Consider the following 18,713-nt stretch of genomic DNA (forward strand, 5'->3'; position numbering starts at 1 on the left):
GCAACCCTCAGTTTGATTGCTGAGATTAAGAATCTCTTATGGTCTGTCTCCCTCTCTGGTTTCACCTTGTTTCATTTTTTCCTCTCTTCCCCTATGATTCTCTGCCTTGTTTCTCAAATTTCACATATCAGAGATCATATGATAATTGTCTTTCTCTGATTGACTTATTTCACTTAGCATAATACCCTCTGGTTCCATCCATAGAGCATGCAACTCTTGATCTCAGAGTCATGAGTTCAAGCCCCCCCCCTTGGGTGTAGAGATTACTTTAAAATATAATTTCTTTCTTTTTCAAGAAAAGAAAATGAGAATAATAGCAAACGTGTATTAAACACTTACGTGGTTCCAAATTCCTTGTTAAGTGCTTTTTTAAGTTTTATCTCGAATAATCCTCACATTCAACCCTTAAGATAGGTACTTTTATCTCAGTTGTAAAACTGGGATTTAGGGAGCCTGATAATTTTAATTTATATAGCTGGAGAGGGGAGGAGCAAGATTTGAATCAGACCTCTGGTTTTTTTTTTTTTTTTTTTTAGATTTATTTATTTCCTTATTTTGACAGAGAGATCACAAGTAGGCAGAGAGGCAGGTAGGGTTTGGGGAGCAGGCTCCCTGCTGAGCAGAGGGCTCGATGCAGGGCTCGATCCCAGGACCCTGAGATCAGGACCTGAGCTGAAGGCAGAGGCCCAACCCACTGAACCACCTAGGTGCCCCTGATTTTTTTTTTTTAGGTAAATTTTATATGCGGGTTTGAACTTAACGACCCCAAAAATCAAGAGTTATATGTTCTACAGACTAAGCCTTCTAGGCACCCCAGACCATCTGACTTTTGAGCCTGTTTTCCTAGCTACCCCATTCTTCACACATTTATATGACATCACATTTCTGTATTTCTCTAGCTTAGTAACTGTTACTTTATCTGGAGTTCCAGAATCAAAGGAAAGATGATGTTTGTGGATATCTAGTACACATACCCTATGACCCCATAGACTGTTTATTCCAGGGAATATTTATTTGGTCTTTGAGCACAAGTTCATCCTTAAAACCCTTTTTAGGGTAAGAGACTCCTGCAGACTTCTTATTAAGCCAAGAAAACAGTTTTGAAAACCTTTCACCAGCCTTAGTTCTTTTTTTTTCTTTTTTTTTTTTCTTTTGATAAGGCTGGTTCAGTAATCCCCCCATGCCCTCCAAATCTCTTAAAACCTAGAAATATTTGTATCTGTGTCTCCTATTTTTCACTAAATCATACTTCTGTTCAGAGTCTTATGTCCTCGGCCTAGTTACATACCTTTACAACCTATTCCACTTTTATTGATGTTTTATCTCATTTAACAAGTAGTTTTTGTTCTGGCTGGAGCAATTACTACATGTTTTTGTTAAGTCCTAGAAAATGTTATTTATGTCATATGTTCAACCATTTGTGCTTTTCTTTTGTTTTTGTTTTGTTTTTTTAAGAAGAATTTATTATTATTATTTTTTTAATTCATTCATTTGCTAGAGAGAGAGTATTTACGTGCACACAGAAACAGGGGGAGTAGCAGGCAGAGGAAGAAGCAGGCTCCACACTGCAAGGAGCCCAGTGTGGGACTTCAGGTCCCCAGGATCACGACCCAAGCTGAAGGCAGAAGCCCAGCTGACTGAGCCCCAGAGCTGACCTACTTAAAAAAACAAGTCTTAAAAACAAACCCATAGCAGTCTCTGCCATTTGACAGCAAATTCCCAGTGCCCAGCAACTAGTAATCTGCTTTGTCTGTTCATTTGCCTACTTTGGCTATTTCATGTAGCTGAACGTTCAACCAAAATTCCTTAATTTGTCCAGACCCCTTTTTTCTGGCTAAGAATTAACCTTTTCTTAGTTCATTCTCTCTCCATTATGTTATCACCAGCAAGAATTGTTTTTCTTGGGCGCCTGGGTGGCTCAGTGGTTAAGCCGCTGCCTTCGGCTCAGGTCATGATCTCAGGGTCCTGGGATCGAGTCCCGCATCGGGCTCTCTGCTCAGCAGGGAGCCTGCTTCCTCCTCTCTCTCTCTGCCTGCCTCTCTGCCTACTTGTGATTTCTCTCTGTCAAATAAATAAATAAATAAATCTTTAAAAAAAAAAAAAAAAAAAAAAGAATTGTTTTTCTTTGGAAATTGTGTTTTCTCTAAAGAGACTATTTTTAGTCACTTCAAGACTAAGCAACGTTTGATAAGCGACGTTTATACAGAATCTGCAAACTAATGGAGTTGCAAGTGCTTGTGGTCAGAGAGGAGCAGTTGTTAACATTTAAGCCCATCATATGGATGACTGAAGTCACAGGTGTCTGATTACTCTGTATCATGAACCTTCTGGTTCCTTGCCATCAACCAAACCAAAGTTAAGTTCATCATGTAAATCATACTCCCACTGCTTGATATAGGGAAGTGTCAGTCTTAAAATAAATTACTTAACATGCTCAATAATTTGTTCCAATCTTTAGGGGCACCTGGGTGCCACAATTGTTTGGGAGTCTGACTCGGTTTTGGCTCAGGTTGTGGTTTCGGGATCATGAGATCGAGTCCCATGTAGAGCTCCAAGCTCAGTGCAGAGTCTTCTTGGGACTCGTTCCCTGTTCCTCTCTCCTTCCTCTACTTGCACTCTCTCTCAAATAAATAAATCCTTAAAACAATAATTAAACAATCCAGTCTTACCAGTGGCAGAGAAAAATTGGTTTTAATACAGATAGATTTCCAGTTTTGTGTGTTAAATGAAATTACAAAGTGTTTGCAAAACTTAATTAAAATTTGTAAGTCTAGGGGCACCTGGGTGGCTCAGTGGGTTAAGCCTCTGCCTTCGGCTCAGGGTCCTGGGATCGAGCCCTGCATTGGGCTCTCTGCTTGGCAGGGAGCCTGCTTCCTCCTTTCTCTCTCCCTGCCTCTCTTGCCTACTTGTGGTCTCTCTCTGTGTCAAATAAATAAATAAAATCTTAAAAAAAAAAAAAAAATTTGCAAGCCTATTGCATCAGCTTGGGGGAGCGTGCAGGTAGTCATTAGCTTTAAAATGCAAAGTGGTGTGATTTTTTTTTCTGGTATCAGATGTAAAAGTGTTTTAGCAAAGCCATTAAAAGCCTATTTTTGTTGTTTATTACTTCAAACTTTTTTTTTTAGTTATAGGAACAAAACCTGAAAATAGGAGGAATATCAGAAAATATACTTCCTAGCTATAAAGCCTTAGGCCAGACAATTAAGCTTTTTGTGCTGGTCTCCTTATTTATAAAATGGAAATGATAATAATTTCTCTGTCCTCAAGGTATGGTATGGATTAAATGAGGTATTCTTTATGAAAGGTTTAACGTAGCGGGCCCGGCACATAGTTAAGTAGTTAGCTCTTGTCTATTAATGTTTAAATTTTACTTTAGTCTTTACAAAATGAAATCAAGGTTATGTATACATAGCGCATAACATAGTGCGTACAGGAAAGGTCTTTGAATTTTGCCCACTCCCAGGGAGACTAAAAAAGTGGGGGACTAATTTGGAAGCCATGTTGGCAGTTAAAACATTGATGATACTGTCACAGTAGGAAGGAAGAGACTTGCCTTGCTTTGTGCTAGGTACTACATAAAGTCCACGAAAATGTTTTACTTAATGGAATTTTATTATGAATAAAATAATTTTGAATATGTGAGAATAATTACAATCTAGAGGTCCTGTAGAAAAGATGGAAAGATTCAGAGTAAGAAATGGCCTTTGTTTCTGTTTGTTCATATAGATCCTTTCATTTTTGCTCTTGATTTTCTTACTGTGTGAGAACATATTCTTTGTTGATTTTGTTTCATAGGTCCACTCAGCTGTTGAAGAAATGGATGGATTAGATGATGTGGAGAACAGCATGTTGTATTATAATCAGGCAGTCATTCTTTATCATCTGCGGCAGTACACAGAAGCGATAGCAGTTGGTGAAAAGCTTTACCAGTTCATAGAACCTTTTGGTATGTTCTGTGAAAAATTTTCCTATCTTTGGGAGACTTGGGTGGCTCATTCTGTTAAGTGTCTGACCCTTGATCTCAGGTCAGGTCTTGATCTCAGGGTTGTGATATCAAGTCCCACATCGGGCTGTGCACTGGGCATGGAGCCTGCCTGGGATTCTCTCTCTCCCTCTGCCCTTCTTCCACTCTAAAAAAAAAAAAAAGAACTCCCTGGCTTCTCATACTTGCAGTGGCCACTGGTCCTTTTACCTAGTTAATCAAAATCAGGGAATACCTGTTAGTATTTAAAGAAAGAAAAAAAGCTGTGTCAGGTTTTCTTGATAGCTAGAAAAGATTAAAAATGACATCACTTTTTCACTTTTAAATGACCCCAGGTTTTCTTTTAGCATTTCTTCCCCATCTCTCGTTTTTTTTGTTTTATTTTTTTAAAGATCTCATCTACTTGTTTGAGAGAGAGAGAGTGAGCAGGAGAGAGAACATGAGTAGGGGGAGCATCAGAGGCAGAGGGAGAAGCAGGTTCCCCACCAAGCAGGGAGCTTAATGGACAGTCTGATCCCAGGACCCCAGGATCATGACCTGAGCTGAAGGCAGAGGCTTAACCCACTGAGCCACCCAGGCACCCCTACTCACCCTTCAGTTTTTAAAAATAACTTAGGGGTGCCTGGGTGGCTCAGTGGGTTAAGCCTCTGCCTTCAGCTCAGGTCATGATCTCAGGGTCTTGGGAGGGAGCCCTGCATCTGGCTCTCTGCTTAGCAGGGAGCCTGCTCCTCCACCCCAACCCCAACTTGCCTCTCTGCCTACTTGTGATCTCTCTCTCTGTCAAATAAATAAATAAAATCTTTAAAAAACAAAAACAAAAACAAAAAAAACTTAGTGCCTGGGTGGCTCAGTGGGTTAAATCTCTGCCTTTGGCTCAGGTCATGGTCTCAGGTTCCTGGAATCGAGCCCCACTTCAGGTTCTCTGCTCATCAGGGAGCCTGCTTCACCCTCTCTCTCTGCCTACTTGTGATCTCTGTCTGTTAAATAAATAAATGAAATCTTTAAAAAAAAAAAAAAAACTTAGAAATTATGTTTCTGACTGGAAACACTTCATGATTTTTGTTTTTTCTCTGCTCTTTAAACACCACCTAATGTACCCAATCTATCCTTACTTGAGCAGTATATTAAGGCGTGTTCAGGGATGTTAAGGGACAGTGAAATATTTTGTTCATTGCCTTACTGACATTTTTGTGGGTAATCATAGAATATATAGTACAGACTATGCTAGCTTTCTTGGTATCTTAAGTTACTTATTTTACGGTTACTAGCCTTGAGTACGGTTACTAGCCTTACTTTCAAGTAAGAAAGTAAGTAAGAAATAAAGCAGCAAAGCCAGGCTCAGGAAATGGTTGTTAGAGAGGCCTGTTTATTTCCAGTCCACAGGCAGGCAGAATTCAGTTGTGATTTTTGTCTTTTTCTCCATGTTACTTTCTTTTAAATTCAAAACACTAATGCCAGTTCCTGACTATTATAAACACCTGAGTGCTGATGTGGTTCCCTACAGGACAAGAGGTAGAGTGTGATGGCTCCTCTGTGGGACTTTGGGAAGAGTTACAAGGTCCCTATTTGCTGTCAGTCTTTGAACAGCTGCTTACTATGAATCTAGAGAGGCATTTTCATAGTGCTCCTCTTCTGTACTGAGGCCATGGTGGCTGGACAGATTGGGCAGGGAAACACCAGTGGTGAAGATGGTGTAAATTGTGACCTTTCCCTGTAAAACGGGAAATCAGCATTATACTTCTATGTTTTTCTATAAAGCTGAGAGGGAGGTTGTTTGTTTTTTGTTAAGTAATCTCTACACCTAAGTTGGGCTTGAACTTACACCCCAAGATCAAAAGTCACATGCTCTGCCAACTGACCCACCCAGCTAGGTGCCCCTATAAAGGTGGTTTTTAGAAATTCTGGAACAGTTCATGAAATTCTGTTGATCTATACTGTGGCTGAGTATGGAATATAACAACCAACTAGGTAGAATTCAGATCCATTTTTCTTCCTTGAAAATCATTATTGCTCTTTTAATTTTATTGTGTTGTTTTTTTTTTTTTTTTAAGATTTTATTTATTTGACAGAGATCACAAGTAGGCAGAGAGGCAGGCAGAGAGAGAGGGGGAAGCAGGCTCCCTGCTGAGCAGAGAGCCTGATGCGGGGCTCGATCCCAGGACCCTGAGATCATAACCTGAGCTGAAGGCAGAGGCTTAACCCACTGAGCCATCCAGGTGCCCCTCTTTTATTGTTATTTTTAAAGATTTTATTTTTAAGTAATATCTACACCCAATATGAGGTTCAGATTTAAAACCCCAAGATCAGGAGTTGCATGCTCTTCCAGCTGAGCCAGCCAGGCACCCCCCGTTATTGTTATATTTAAAAACATTACTAGGGAGATGCCAGAGTAGCTCAGTTGATTGAGCGTCCAACTCTTGGTTTCAGCTCAGATCATGATCTCAGGGTCCTGGGATTTAGCCTCGCATCAGACTCCATGCTCACTGGTGAGTCTGCTTGTGGATTCTCTTTATCCCTCTCCCCCTGACCCTCTCCCAGCTCGTGTGGGAGCTCTCTCACTCTCTAAAATAAATAAATCTTTTTAAAAAAAGTATAAAAATATCACTACTTGGTTCTTCTACACCATGTATTTATTGAGCATGTACTGTGGACCAGAACTGTTCTGTGATGTAAAGGTAATGCAGTGAATGAAATAAAGTCTTGACCCTCATTAAGGTTATATTCTAATGGGAGAGCAACACAATAAATTTAAATTGTGAGGTAGCTGAATGCCACGAAGAAAAGCTAAAATTGGGTAAGAAGATGGAGATGGATTGGGAACATTAATTTTAGATAAATCAATCAGGGAAGGCCTGGGATAAGGCAGTATTTGAAAGAGACCTGAGACGGGCGCCTGGGTGGCTCAGTGGGTTAAGCTGCTGCCTTCGGCTCAGGTCATGATCCCAGGGTCCTGGGATCGAGTCCCGCATCGGGCTCTCTGCTCAGCAGGGAGCCTGCTTCCCTCTCTCTCTCTCTGCCTGCCTCTCTGTCTACTTGTAATCTCTGTCTGTCAAATAAACAAATAAAATCTTTAAAAAAAAAAAAAAAAAAAAGAAAGAGACCTGAGTGAAGAGAAGAAGTGAGCCACATGGCTGTTGAGGGGGAAAGCATTCCAGCCAGAGGTGATAGTTTATGCAAAGAACCTGCGATGACCTTAAGTTTGGTGAGAGGGGAACAGCAGAAGTCCATTGTGACTAGAGCTAGGTGGGGAGAACAGAAGCAAATGAAGTTGGAAGTAGCAAGGTAAAGTCCTGTGGCCTAGGTAAGGACTTACTGTATTATGAGTGATGGGAAGCCCTTGGCCCTTTGTGCATTGACCACCTTGATTTTAGTTTTAAATGGAATCCACTCTGTTTGCTGTGTAAGAGCAAGAATGGAATCAGGACTTGTTAGGAGGCTTTTAAGGGCTTTTGAAATTTTCTGTTCTTGAATTTAGCATTCTTTTTTAAACCTTGTTTTTCATTTTTTCTTCTGAAAGGAAAGGAAAATAGTGTTGTGACATAACAGGTTACCCTTCCTCTCTTTTTGGGCTCTTCCTCCTTTGAAATCCTCCTCAGAGTTGGACCTCAGAAGATCATCTGGCTCACCTCCCCCCTGCCTTCAGGCAGGTGAAGTATTCTCCCCATTTTACAGGTCTGCTAGCTGAGGTCTAAAAATTAGCTCAGTGATATGTAGAGGTCACATACCTAGTAAGTAGCTAAGTGGGTACTGGAATTAGGGTTTCCTTCTAACTAAAGTAGTAACTCCTCGTTTCATGCATTGGTGTTTGGTAGATATTTTTTGTCAAAGGAGTATCTGTCACTGCAATGAGAGGCCTTGAGATGCGGAATAGAATAGCATTGTTGGTATTGTAAGTTGTTCCATGCACAGTTCTAGGTGATGAACATTCATTTAAATAAAGACTTAAGTGTCTTTGCTCTTTAGAACTTTCTGAGGAGGAGTGGTCTGAAATGTTTGCTTCACTTTGGATTATAACTTTTCTTTTCCTGTTTTTTCCCCCCCAGAAGAAAAATTTGCCCAAGCAGTGTGTTTTTTGCTTGTAGACCTATATATATTAACCTATCAAGCTGAGAAAGCTTTGCATCTTCTTGCTGTCCTAGAAAAAATGATTTCACAAGGCAGCAACAACAAAAATGGGAAGAATGAGGTAAGTATTCTGAGGTGATCAGATTAAAATTTATGGTTAATATTTTGGGTTATTAAATAATTTTATCAGCTTTATTGAAATGTAATTCAATACAGAATGACCACTGTTCTTTTTTTTTTTTTTTTTTTTTTAAGATTTATTTATTTGACAGAGAGAGATCATCACAAGCAGGCAGAGAGGCAGGCAGAGAGAGAGCGAGAGGAAGGGAAGCAGGCTCCCTGTCGAGCAGAGAGCCCGACGTGGGACTTGATCCCAGGACCCTGAGATCACGACCCGAGCCAAAGGCAGCGGCCCAACCCACTGAGCCACCCAGGCGCCCCTTAAACTTTTTTTTTTTAAAGATTTTATTTATTTATTAGAGATCTCAAGTAGAGAGGCAGGCAGAGAGAGAGAGAGAGGAAAGTAGGCTCCCTGCTGAGCAGAGAGCCCAATGTGGGGCTCGATCCGAGGACCCTGGGATCATGACCTGAACTGAAGGCAGAGGCTTTAATCTACTGAGCCACCCAGGTGCCCCTGACCACTATTCTTAATGATAACCATAGTATTACATACTCGAAAATGGCCAAGCGAATCTGTCCTCAGAGTCCTCAGTACAAGAATAAAAATCTTTTGTAATTGTGTATAGTACAGTGATAGATGTTTCAACTAGACTTAGTTATTTCATAATATATACAAATATCATTATGTTGTATACCTGATAGTGTTTATGTCAATTATACCTCAATTTTAAAAAAATATATTTTTTTAAGATTTTATTTTTTTATTTATTAGCGATTAAGAGAGGGAATACAAGCCAGGGAGGTGGGGAGGCAGTGGGAAAGGGAGAAGCAGGCTTCCCACTAAGCAGGGAGCCTGATTTGGGGCTCAATCCTAGGATTCTGGATCATGACCTGTGCCGAAAGCAGACACTTAACAACTGAGCCACCAAGGTGCCCCTAAAAATTTTTGTAGTAAATAAAGAAATCAGAAGAATTGGGGCACCTGGGTGGCTCAGTGGGTTAAAGCCTCTGCCTTTGGCTCAGGTCATGATTCCAGGGTCCTGGATCGAGCCCCACATTGGGCTCTCTGCTCAGTGGTGAGCCTGCTTCCTCCTCTCTTTCTGCCTACTTGTAATCTCTGTCTGTCAAATAAATAAATAAAATCTTTAAAAAAAAAATCAGAAGAATTATGCCTACCCTCAGGTGGCCCACATACTAGTAAGGAGAGACAGAGGAGTTAAAATTTTGATTAATGGCGGCAACTGACTGGCTCACTTAGTAGACCGTGTGACTCTTGGTCTCAGGGTCGTGAATTCGAAACCCACATTGAGCATGGAGCCTACTTATTTAAAAAATAATTTGAGGGGCGCCTGGGTGGCTCAGTGGGTTAAGTCACTGCCTTCGGCTCAGGTCATGATCTCAGGGTCCTGGGATCGAGCCTTGCATCGGGTTCTCTGCTCAGCAGGGAGCCTGCTTCCCGTTCTTTCTCTGCCTGCCTCTCTGCCTACTTGTGATCTTTCTCTCTGTCAAAAAAATAAATAAAATCTTTTAAAAAAAAAATTTGATCAGTAACCTAAAAAAAACAAATATATTTTACATCTACAGAATCTAACGTTTTAAGATGTACAGTTCAGTGGCTTTTAATATACTCACTGAGTTGTAGAATTGTCATCATTATCTAAGTTCCAGAACATTCCATCACCCCAAAAAGAAATGCTGTATCTGTTAGCACTTTTCCCCTTCCCTCAACCCTTGGCAACCACTAGTGTACTTTCTATCTTTATGAATTTGACTGTGCTGGACATTTCATATAAATGGAATTATATTAATATATGGCCTTCCATGATTGGTTTCTTTCACTTGGTGTACCTTCAAAGTTTATCAAGTTGTAGCGTGTACTTCATTCCTTTTTCATGTATTTCATTCTTTTTTATGGCCATGTACTCCTCCACTATATGGATTTGGCACATTTTTTTATCCATCGGTTGATGGTCATTTGGGTGGTTTTCCACATTTGACTAATATAAATGATGCTGCTGTTAACCTTTGTGTACATATTTTTGTGAAGGCATATATGTTTTCATTTCTCTTGGGTATATATTTAAGAGTGGACTTGCTGGATCATATGGCAGTTCTATGTTTAATCTTAGGAGGAACTACTAGCCTGTTTTCCAGATTAGCTGCACTATTTTACATTCCTACCATTTTTGCCGACCTTGTTATTACCTTTTTTTTTAAACATTGTAACCATCCTGGGGTGCCTGGGTGGCTCAGTGGGTTAAGCCTCTGCCTTTGACTCAGGTCATGATCCCAGGGTCCTGGGATCGAGCCCCACATCGGGCTCTGTGCTTAGCGGGGAGACTGCTTCCTCCTCTCTCTCTGCCTGCTTCTCTGCCTACTTGTGATCTCCGTCTGTCAAATAGATAAATTTAAAAAATTAAAAAACCAAACCATTGTAACCATCCTAATGGATGTAAAGTAGTATCTCATAGTGGTCTTAATTTCTGCACTTACTAAGGGAGTGTGTTTGTATCTTTTCACTGGTGAAATGTTCAATTTACTGGATGTAAAGATTACAATTAAGACAATAGAAATCCATAATTTGGATAGACAGGGCTGCTTTCACTAGAGAAAATTTCATTATTTAAGTTCTTTAGAAAGAGTGCGTATTTATGATGTATTCTGGAATAAGGGATTTGGTGTACATTAAGAATTCTTTTTAGTTCTAATGGGGTTTTTATTTTTAGACTTTATTTGTATTTTTAATTATTTGTTTTTTTGAAGATTTTATTTGAGAGTGTGCACATGCATATGTGCAAGCAGTGGGGAGGGCCAGAGGGAGAGGGAGAAGCAGGTTTCCCACCAAGCAGGGAGCCCAGTGTGGGCTTTGGTCCCAGGGCTCCAAGATCATGACCTGAGCCAAAAGAGACACTTAACTGACTGAGCCACCAAGGTGCTCCAAGATTTGATTTGATTTGATTTTTTTTTTAAGATTTTATTTATTTATCTGACAGAGATCACAAGTAGGCAGAGAGGCAGGCAGAGAGAGGAGGAAGCAGGCTCCATGCTGAGCAGAGACCCCAATGTGGGGCCCGATCCCAGGACCCTGGGATCATGACCTGAGCTGAAGACAGAGGCTTTAACCCACTGAGCCACCCAGGTGCCCCCCGCAAGATTTTATTTTTAAGTAATCTCTACACCCAGTATGGGACTCAAACCCACAACCCTGAGATCAAGAGTCACATGCTCCACTAAGCCAACAGAGGTGGGTAGGTACCATGAGGTGCCACTTTTGTTTTTTGTTTTGCTTGTCCTCTAGTTGTCAAGGGATGGTCATTCTCTCTTTCTGTTCCTGCCCTTTTGTTAGAAAAGGAGTATTTGTAGGGCTCCTGGGTGGCCCAGATGGTTGGGCATCTGCCTTCAGCTGAGGTCATGATCCTGGGATCTTTTTTTATAGATTTTACTTATTTATTGGGGACAGAGAGAGGGATCACAAGTAGGCAGAGAGGCAGGCAGCAAGAGAGGGAAGCAGGCTCACTGCTGAGCAGAGAGCCCGATGCGGGGCTCAATCCCAGGACCCTGAGATCAGAACCTGAGCCAAAGGCAGAGGCTTTAACCCACTGAGCCACCCAGGTGCCCCTCTCCCTTTCCTGCTGCTCTCCCTGCTTGTGCTCTCCTGCTCTCTGTTAAATAAGTAAAATCTTAAAAAAAAAAAAAAAAAAAAGTATTTGTAGAAAACAGATTGTTAATAGTACTTTCTTTCTACCTGTCTAAGTTCTCTAAGTTTAAAAATAAACATTAGCATTACTTTTTACAATTTAACAGATGTGGATAGAAAGGAACTGAGTTAAATTATCTTAGCATTATTCCTAAACGCTATGTGGTAAAATACTTTGTTTTTATATTCAGTACTTATGAATGAGTTGATAAAAATATAATTCTGTTCAGCAGATGCTTGTGTCCTTTGCTAGATACTAAAGTAACAAAAATAAAAACCTTGTAGTTTACACTTTGTGTGAGAGGAGAAAGATGGGGCAGCGTTTCTCCAGGCACTGGGAGGAAGGCAGGTAGGGATGATTTTGGAGAAGTTTAAGGGTGCCAGTTGGTTGAGTGTTCAACTCTTGATATTAGCTCATGTCATGATCTCAGGTTCATGAGATCAAACCCCATGTAGGGCTTTGTGCTCAGTGTGGAGTTGGCTTGAGATTCTCACTGCCTCTCCTTCTGCCCTCCCTCCCCAGATAAATAATTAATTATCTTGGAGAAGTTTGGATGTCTGATTTGGGCCTTGAAAGATGTAATATAATATAATTCAACTAGTCAGAAGCAGAAGGATGGAGCAGAGTAACTGTCATGGCAGAGAAAACATCACAGAAGGTGTGAGAGTGGTACTTGGAGGAATTTCTGGTAATCTGAAATGCATACTATACCTGAAAAATGTAGGTATAGGAGATCAGGAGATGAGATTGTCAACTCAAATATTGGTCACATTGTGAAGGATTTGGGATATTACTGGGAACCTAGTGTATGATGTTGGCAGTGTTTCTGTAAGAAAAAGCTTATATGACATGGGGGCACCTGGGTGGCTCAGTTGGTTAAGTTTCTGCCTTTTTCTCAGGACATGATCGCAGGGTCCTGGGACTGAGCCCCACGTCAGTGGAGAGGCTGCTTGTCCCTCTCCTTTTCCCCAGTACCCCCCTCCTCAAATAAATAAAATCTTTTTAAAAAAATGTAGACATTGATCATTACATTTTGTTTTTAAGAATTTTTTTTTTAAGATTTTATTTATTTACTTGACAGAGATCACAAGTAGGCAGAGAGGCAGGCAGAGAGAGAGAGAGAAGGAAGCAGGCTCCCTGCTGAGCAGAGAGCCCAACCGGGCCTTGATCCCAGGACCCTGAGATCATGACCTGAGCCAAAGGCAGAGGCTTGACCCACTGAGCCACCCAGGCACCCGATCATTACATTTTTTTAAAATGTGAACATCAAAAGTTTAGAAAAGGGCTGCCTGGATTGCTCACTCGGTTAAGCATCTGCCTTCTGCTCAGGTTATGATCCCAGGGTCCTGGGATTTATCCCTGCATCTGGCTCTCTGCTCAATGGGAAGCCTACCTCTCCCTTACCCTCTGCCTGAAGCTGCTCCTGCTTGTGCCCTGTCTCTCTCTCTCTCTCTCTCTCTGACACATAAATAAATAAAATCTTAAAAAAAAAAAATGGAAGTTAAAAAATAAAGAAGGAAATGACATCTGTTTTAGGTTCAGAAAGATAATCTTGAGTTTTGCCTGAGTAATATCCATGCTTTTTAAACCTGATATATCATCTTCAATGAGAGTTTCTCAAAAGTAGAATTTTCTTTAAAAAAAAAGGGAAGGGGGCATGCGACGTTAAGTGTCTGCCTTTGGTTTGGGTTCTCACCTAAGTCCTGACCAGGACCTGGTATCGTGGGATCCAGCCCCGTGTAAGGGCTCCCTGCTCAGTGGGGAGTCTGCCGGCCGTGTTCCTTCTCACTGTCTCTGTCAAGTAAATAAAATCTTTAAATAATTTTTTTTTCCTGTTATCTGCTCCAGATTATTACATCTGAATCTCTGGGTGTAAGACCTGGGATTCTGTAGTTTTAAAATGTTTTAGGTGATTCAGATAAGCTTACTTATAAATCACTGATTTAAATTATGGTAAAAAATTTTTAATTAATTTTGATTAACTTTGTTTAAACACCCTACAGACTGGTAATAACACCAACAAAGACGGATTGAATCATAAAGCTGAAAGTGGAGCCCTAATAGAAGCTGCAAAATCAAAGATACATCAGGTAGCATAAATTCTAAGAGAGGTTATGCATCACTTATATTTACTAATAGTTAAGAATGATGAAGAATATGATAGATCATTGAAAGCAGTAAATAATTCAAGGCATGTATGTTTGTTTGGCTTTTAAGTATTATAATTTAATAGCGTATTTATCCTTCTAATTATATTTGCTTAAAATGATAATACAACATCTTTTCTTTTAATTACTTAAGGAAAGATTAAGTGAAATGGCCAGGGAATGTATTGGATGATAAAATCAGTTTGTAGACTACAAAAATTCATTCTTAATTAGTTAGGTACAGATAAAAAATGGTAGGAAGTAGAGAATTGCTGAATCACTATATTGTGCACTAAAACTAATACGGTACGTTAATTATATGGAATTAAAATATAAATTTTTTTAGAAAATTTTAATATTTTTGCTTGGAATTTAAGTATAAATTTTATTCTACCATGTTTTTTGTTTTTGCTTTTTAGAATGTATTCTAAGAGTAGAGTGAAAATAGGTTATTTGAGATAATTTAAAACTTGCTTTTGAAAGTAACTGTTGTAAACAGATTGGCTTGAACTTTCATTTAATTAGAAAGTAAAACTTCCAGCGTGTGTAAATCCATCACAGTTCTCACATACTAGCATTTTCCTTTGACAGTATAAAGTAAGAGCTTATATCCAAATGAAGTCCCTGAAAGCATGCAAAAGGGAAATCAAGTCAGTCATGAACACAGCTGGAAATGTAAGTTTCTTCTTGATGTTTCTTTTCTTTTCTTTTTTCCAATTTGTAATAACTTTTATGCCCTAAAACTTTCTTGTTTGGATAGTAGGTATTTGTCAGTCTTAAATAATTTATTTTAGTCTATTATACTGTGTATATATATACCACTAGATATAGAGCTTGACATTGGGATGTAAAATGGTGATCATACTGTGGCTATAATTTAATACTTTTCTCACTTAAAATTATAGCAAGCATTTTCACTTGGTGTGTAGCCCTCAAAACCACCATCTTAAATAGCTATCTAGTATTCTGGAAATGGCTTATCACAATTCACATAAACATTTACTGTTGGACACTTAGGGGTTTTTTTTAGTTTATACCAAAATATTTATTAAAGATGTACAGTTCAGCTGTATCCCAAACCTGCCACTTCCAGATGATCTCTGGCTTGATAGTACCTTCAATTTGACTAATGCTGCTAGAATATTTGAGATAAAATTACTCCTTCCTTCCACTCCCTCCACCCCACTCCCCCACTGATAACATAATTTTTAAGATTTTGGAGGAGAAAGAATTATGAACATTCTTGATGCTTTTGGGAAAACTGTTAACATTTTAAGTACGAAGTAATAAAGAGAAATAATTTGGTTTTGAACTATTGTAGTAGTTTGTACTACAAACAATAGTTTGTAGTAGAAATGGTTCAGGAAAAGTGACCCTAGAAATCCTAGGCAGGATCTACATTAGTCACTGGGTCAGTACTCAAGTGATTTTTTTTTTTGAGGAGAACAAATTGTAGCCAAAGTCTGAGGAGGGTAGACTTGAGGCTAAGAGGGAAAAACCTAATTAGCCAGCTAACCATTATCAAATCTTTTTGAGATAAAAGACATGATCCTTGCCTTAACAGAAGCCATAATCACCAGGAAGAGAGAAACAGGAAAATAAATAATTGTATTGCAGGGTAGTAGTAATACCTAAATCAGGAGGAAGTACTGCTACCTGGAATAAGCTTTGGAAGCCCTTGTTTCCTCAACCTGAGGAAGAGCAAAGCATGAACAAGGACTTAGAAGAAAAGCCTATAGCTAAGCTAAAGTGAATAAATGATGAAACCAGGATCCCTGATGTCCTCCTAGATGAATGTTCAGTTTGTAGATCTGTGCATGCTTTTGCATTCTAAATAGGTATGATACACAGCCATCAAAAGAAATGAAATCTTGCCGTTTGCAACAACGTGGATGGAACTAGAGGGTATTATGCTTAGTGAAATAAGTCAATCAGAGAAAGACACTTATATGATCTCCCTGATATGAGGAAGTTGAGAGGCAATGTGAGAGTTTGGGGGGTAGTAAAAGAATAAATGAAACAAGATGGGATTGGGAGGGAGACAAACCATAATAGACTCTTAATCTCACGAAACAAATTTAGGGTTGCCGGCGGGGAGGGGAGAAGGGAGAGGGTTATGGGGTTATGGACATTGGGGAAGGTATGTGCTATGAAGTGTGTAAACCTGGCGATTCACAGACCTGTACCCCTGGGGCTAATGATACATTATATGTTAATTTAAAAGTAAATAAATAAATAAATAAATAGGTATACAGATGATCCTCCACTGAGAGGATTCTTAGGGCAAGTGAAACATGGTCTGCCATCCAAAATGTGAAATTTGTCACATGCAAGATGAGCTCTCAAAAATAAGGCATTCTGTTAGGTAATTCTTCCATCCATAGAATGATACTTCTTTTTTTCTATCTGGAAAGGCATTGGATTATTTGTATCCCTTTGGGTTCTGATGAATGTGCATCTACCCTAAAAAATAAGGGAGACCTCCAGTCTTTCTAAACAGTCATTGAACTGAAGGACCTAATTAAATTGGCTTCCAGTTAGTAGTATAATAGATGAAGGCAGTCTGTTGATGATCTGCAGACTGTATTCTCATCCATATATACTGTATGTATTTTTTTTAGGCAGACCCTTAATTCAGTTGATAAGGTGCTCTCTGATAGGTTTAATTTTTTTAGAACGTGAAAGCAATGAAAAATTGTGAAGCTACAGTTTTTTGTGAGCACAACTTAAATGATTCATTTATGCTCTTGAATATATGCCAGTACAGCAGTATGATTATTATCTCACAATAGACATCTGAAAACAAAATATAAGCAACTTATATTTTCTTCACAGTCTGCGCCCTCTCTGTTTCTTAAAAGCAATTTTGAGTACTTAAGAGGCAATTATCGGAAAGCTGTGAAGCTATTAAATAGTTCAAACATTGCTGAACATCCAGGATTCATGAAAACAGGTAAAAGAAAATTGTGAAATTCTAGTATTGTCTTCCTGGCTCTTCTCTCTATTGTTGTTTGTTTCATCCAGTGCTCTTCAGTATGATTTTTGCTGATTTTTTAAAAAATGAAATGTTTTATTATTTCTGCTGCAAAAAATTCTTAAGAACTTATTCATTATTTGTTTCCACTTTATTTATTTTATAGATATATTAATTTATTTTAGAAAGAGCAGGAGTGTGCACGGGGAGGGCCAAAAAAAGGGTTGGGGGAGAAAGAGAAAAGAGAGAGAAGCAGACTCCCCACTGGTTGCTGAGCCTGAGGCTGGAATGATCCTAGAGCCTGTGTCAAAACCAAGAGTTGGATGTTTAACCCACTGAGCCACCCAGGTACCCCTATTTATTTCCATTTTAGAAGAAGCTTCTAAAAGTAAACTTCTCTTTCACTTCACATATGCTTTCTTTCCTTTCATTTTTTAATACCAGCCAACAAATTATGTCCAGGACATAAGGTCCTTGGGCTTTTACTTTGTGAAATGAAATCTTTTAAGGAAATGAGATGATAATGTTTTTACTTTTCCCTTTTCTCCCATAAAAGCTGTGAGCATATGATGATTTTTTAGACTATTAACTATAACAAAAATATTTCTATAAAGTTAAGAAGGTAATTATCATTATCTGTTCTCTATTTAGAAAGTTGCTGTTTTTTTAAGATTTTATTTATTTATTTGTCAGAGAGTGAGAGAGAGAACAAGCCAGTGAGCACAACAAGGGGGAGCGGCAGGCCTCCTGCCAAACAAGGAGCCAGACAGGGAACTACATCCCAGAACTCTGGGATCATGACCTGACCCAAAGGTAGAGGACTAAGGGACTGAGCCACCCAGGCATCCCTTTTAAGAAAGTTTTAATGAGGAGCAGCATCTGCGTGGCTTAGTCAGTTAAGCATCCTACTCTTGATTTGGGTTCTGGTAATGATCTCAGGGTAGTGAGATCAAGGCCTGCACTGGGCTCCGTGCTGGGTGTGGAGCCTGTTTAATTAAGATTCTGTCTGCCTCTGCCTCTCTCCCTGTCTAAAAAAGAAAATTTTAATGAGTTGCTTAATACTGTTGGTAAAATGAAAGGTAAAATTTGAGGCTTTCTTTTAAATTCACATCAATGCTATTTTATGGGGAGAAAGGAGGAAAATCCATTTATTCAAGAAGTGAAGTCAAACATTTGAAAATGTTTTATCCCAAGTTTAAAATGCAAAGATGGGGGGCTCCTGGGTGGCTCAGTTGGTTAAGTCTCTGACTTTTGTTTTCAGCTCAGGTCATGGTCTCAGTATTGTAAGTTTAAGCCCCACGTGGGGCTCTGTGCTCAGCGTGGAGTCTACTTTTAGGATTCTTTTCCCCTCCTTTCCTCCCCGCCTTCACATGTGCATGCACTCTCTCAAATAAGTAAATAAATAAATAAAATCTTAAAATGCAACAGATGAAATAAGTTTTTTGGGATGTTTTGTTTTAGATTCTATTCAGATACGAAGATAGAACACACATGCAAGGGCACCTGGGTGGCTGAGTCCATTAAGCATCTGCCTTTGGCTTAGGTCGTGATCCCAAAGTCCTCGGATCAAGCTCCAAGACGGGCTCTCTGATCAACAGGGAGTCTGCGTCTCGCTTTCCCTCTACCTGCCACTCTTTCTTGTTGTGCTTGCTCTCTCTTTCTCTCTCCCTGTCAAATACATAAATAAAAGAAAATCTTAAAAAATAAAGCATACCTGCAGACATACT

The 18,713-nt window shown here is 39.4% G+C and overlaps 1 protein-coding gene across 11 annotated transcripts in view; it reads left to right on the top strand.

The window, feature by feature from the left end:
- The window catches only part of CNOT10 (CCR4-NOT transcription complex subunit 10), an 81,895-nt gene that overhangs the window by 17,667 nt on the left and 45,515 nt on the right, over nucleotides 1-18,713 (top strand). For all 11 annotated transcript variants that reach the window (XM_059162176.1, XM_059162184.1, XM_059162177.1 and 8 more), the window contains 5 exons: nucleotides 3,796-3,946; nucleotides 8,026-8,168; nucleotides 13,869-13,955; nucleotides 14,604-14,687; nucleotides 16,848-16,965. In XM_059162176.1, coding sequence (XP_059018159.1) covers nucleotides 3,796-3,946; nucleotides 8,026-8,168; nucleotides 13,869-13,955; nucleotides 14,604-14,687; nucleotides 16,848-16,965 — 583 coding nt within the window. The remainder of the gene's footprint in view (nucleotides 1-3,795; nucleotides 3,947-8,025; nucleotides 8,169-13,868; nucleotides 13,956-14,603; nucleotides 14,688-16,847; nucleotides 16,966-18,713) is intronic.

This window comes from Mustela lutreola, chromosome 2, assembly GCF_030435805.1.
Source record: "Mustela lutreola isolate mMusLut2 chromosome 2, mMusLut2.pri, whole genome shotgun sequence".
NCBI lineage: Eukaryota > Metazoa > Chordata > Mammalia > Carnivora > Mustelidae > Mustela > Mustela lutreola.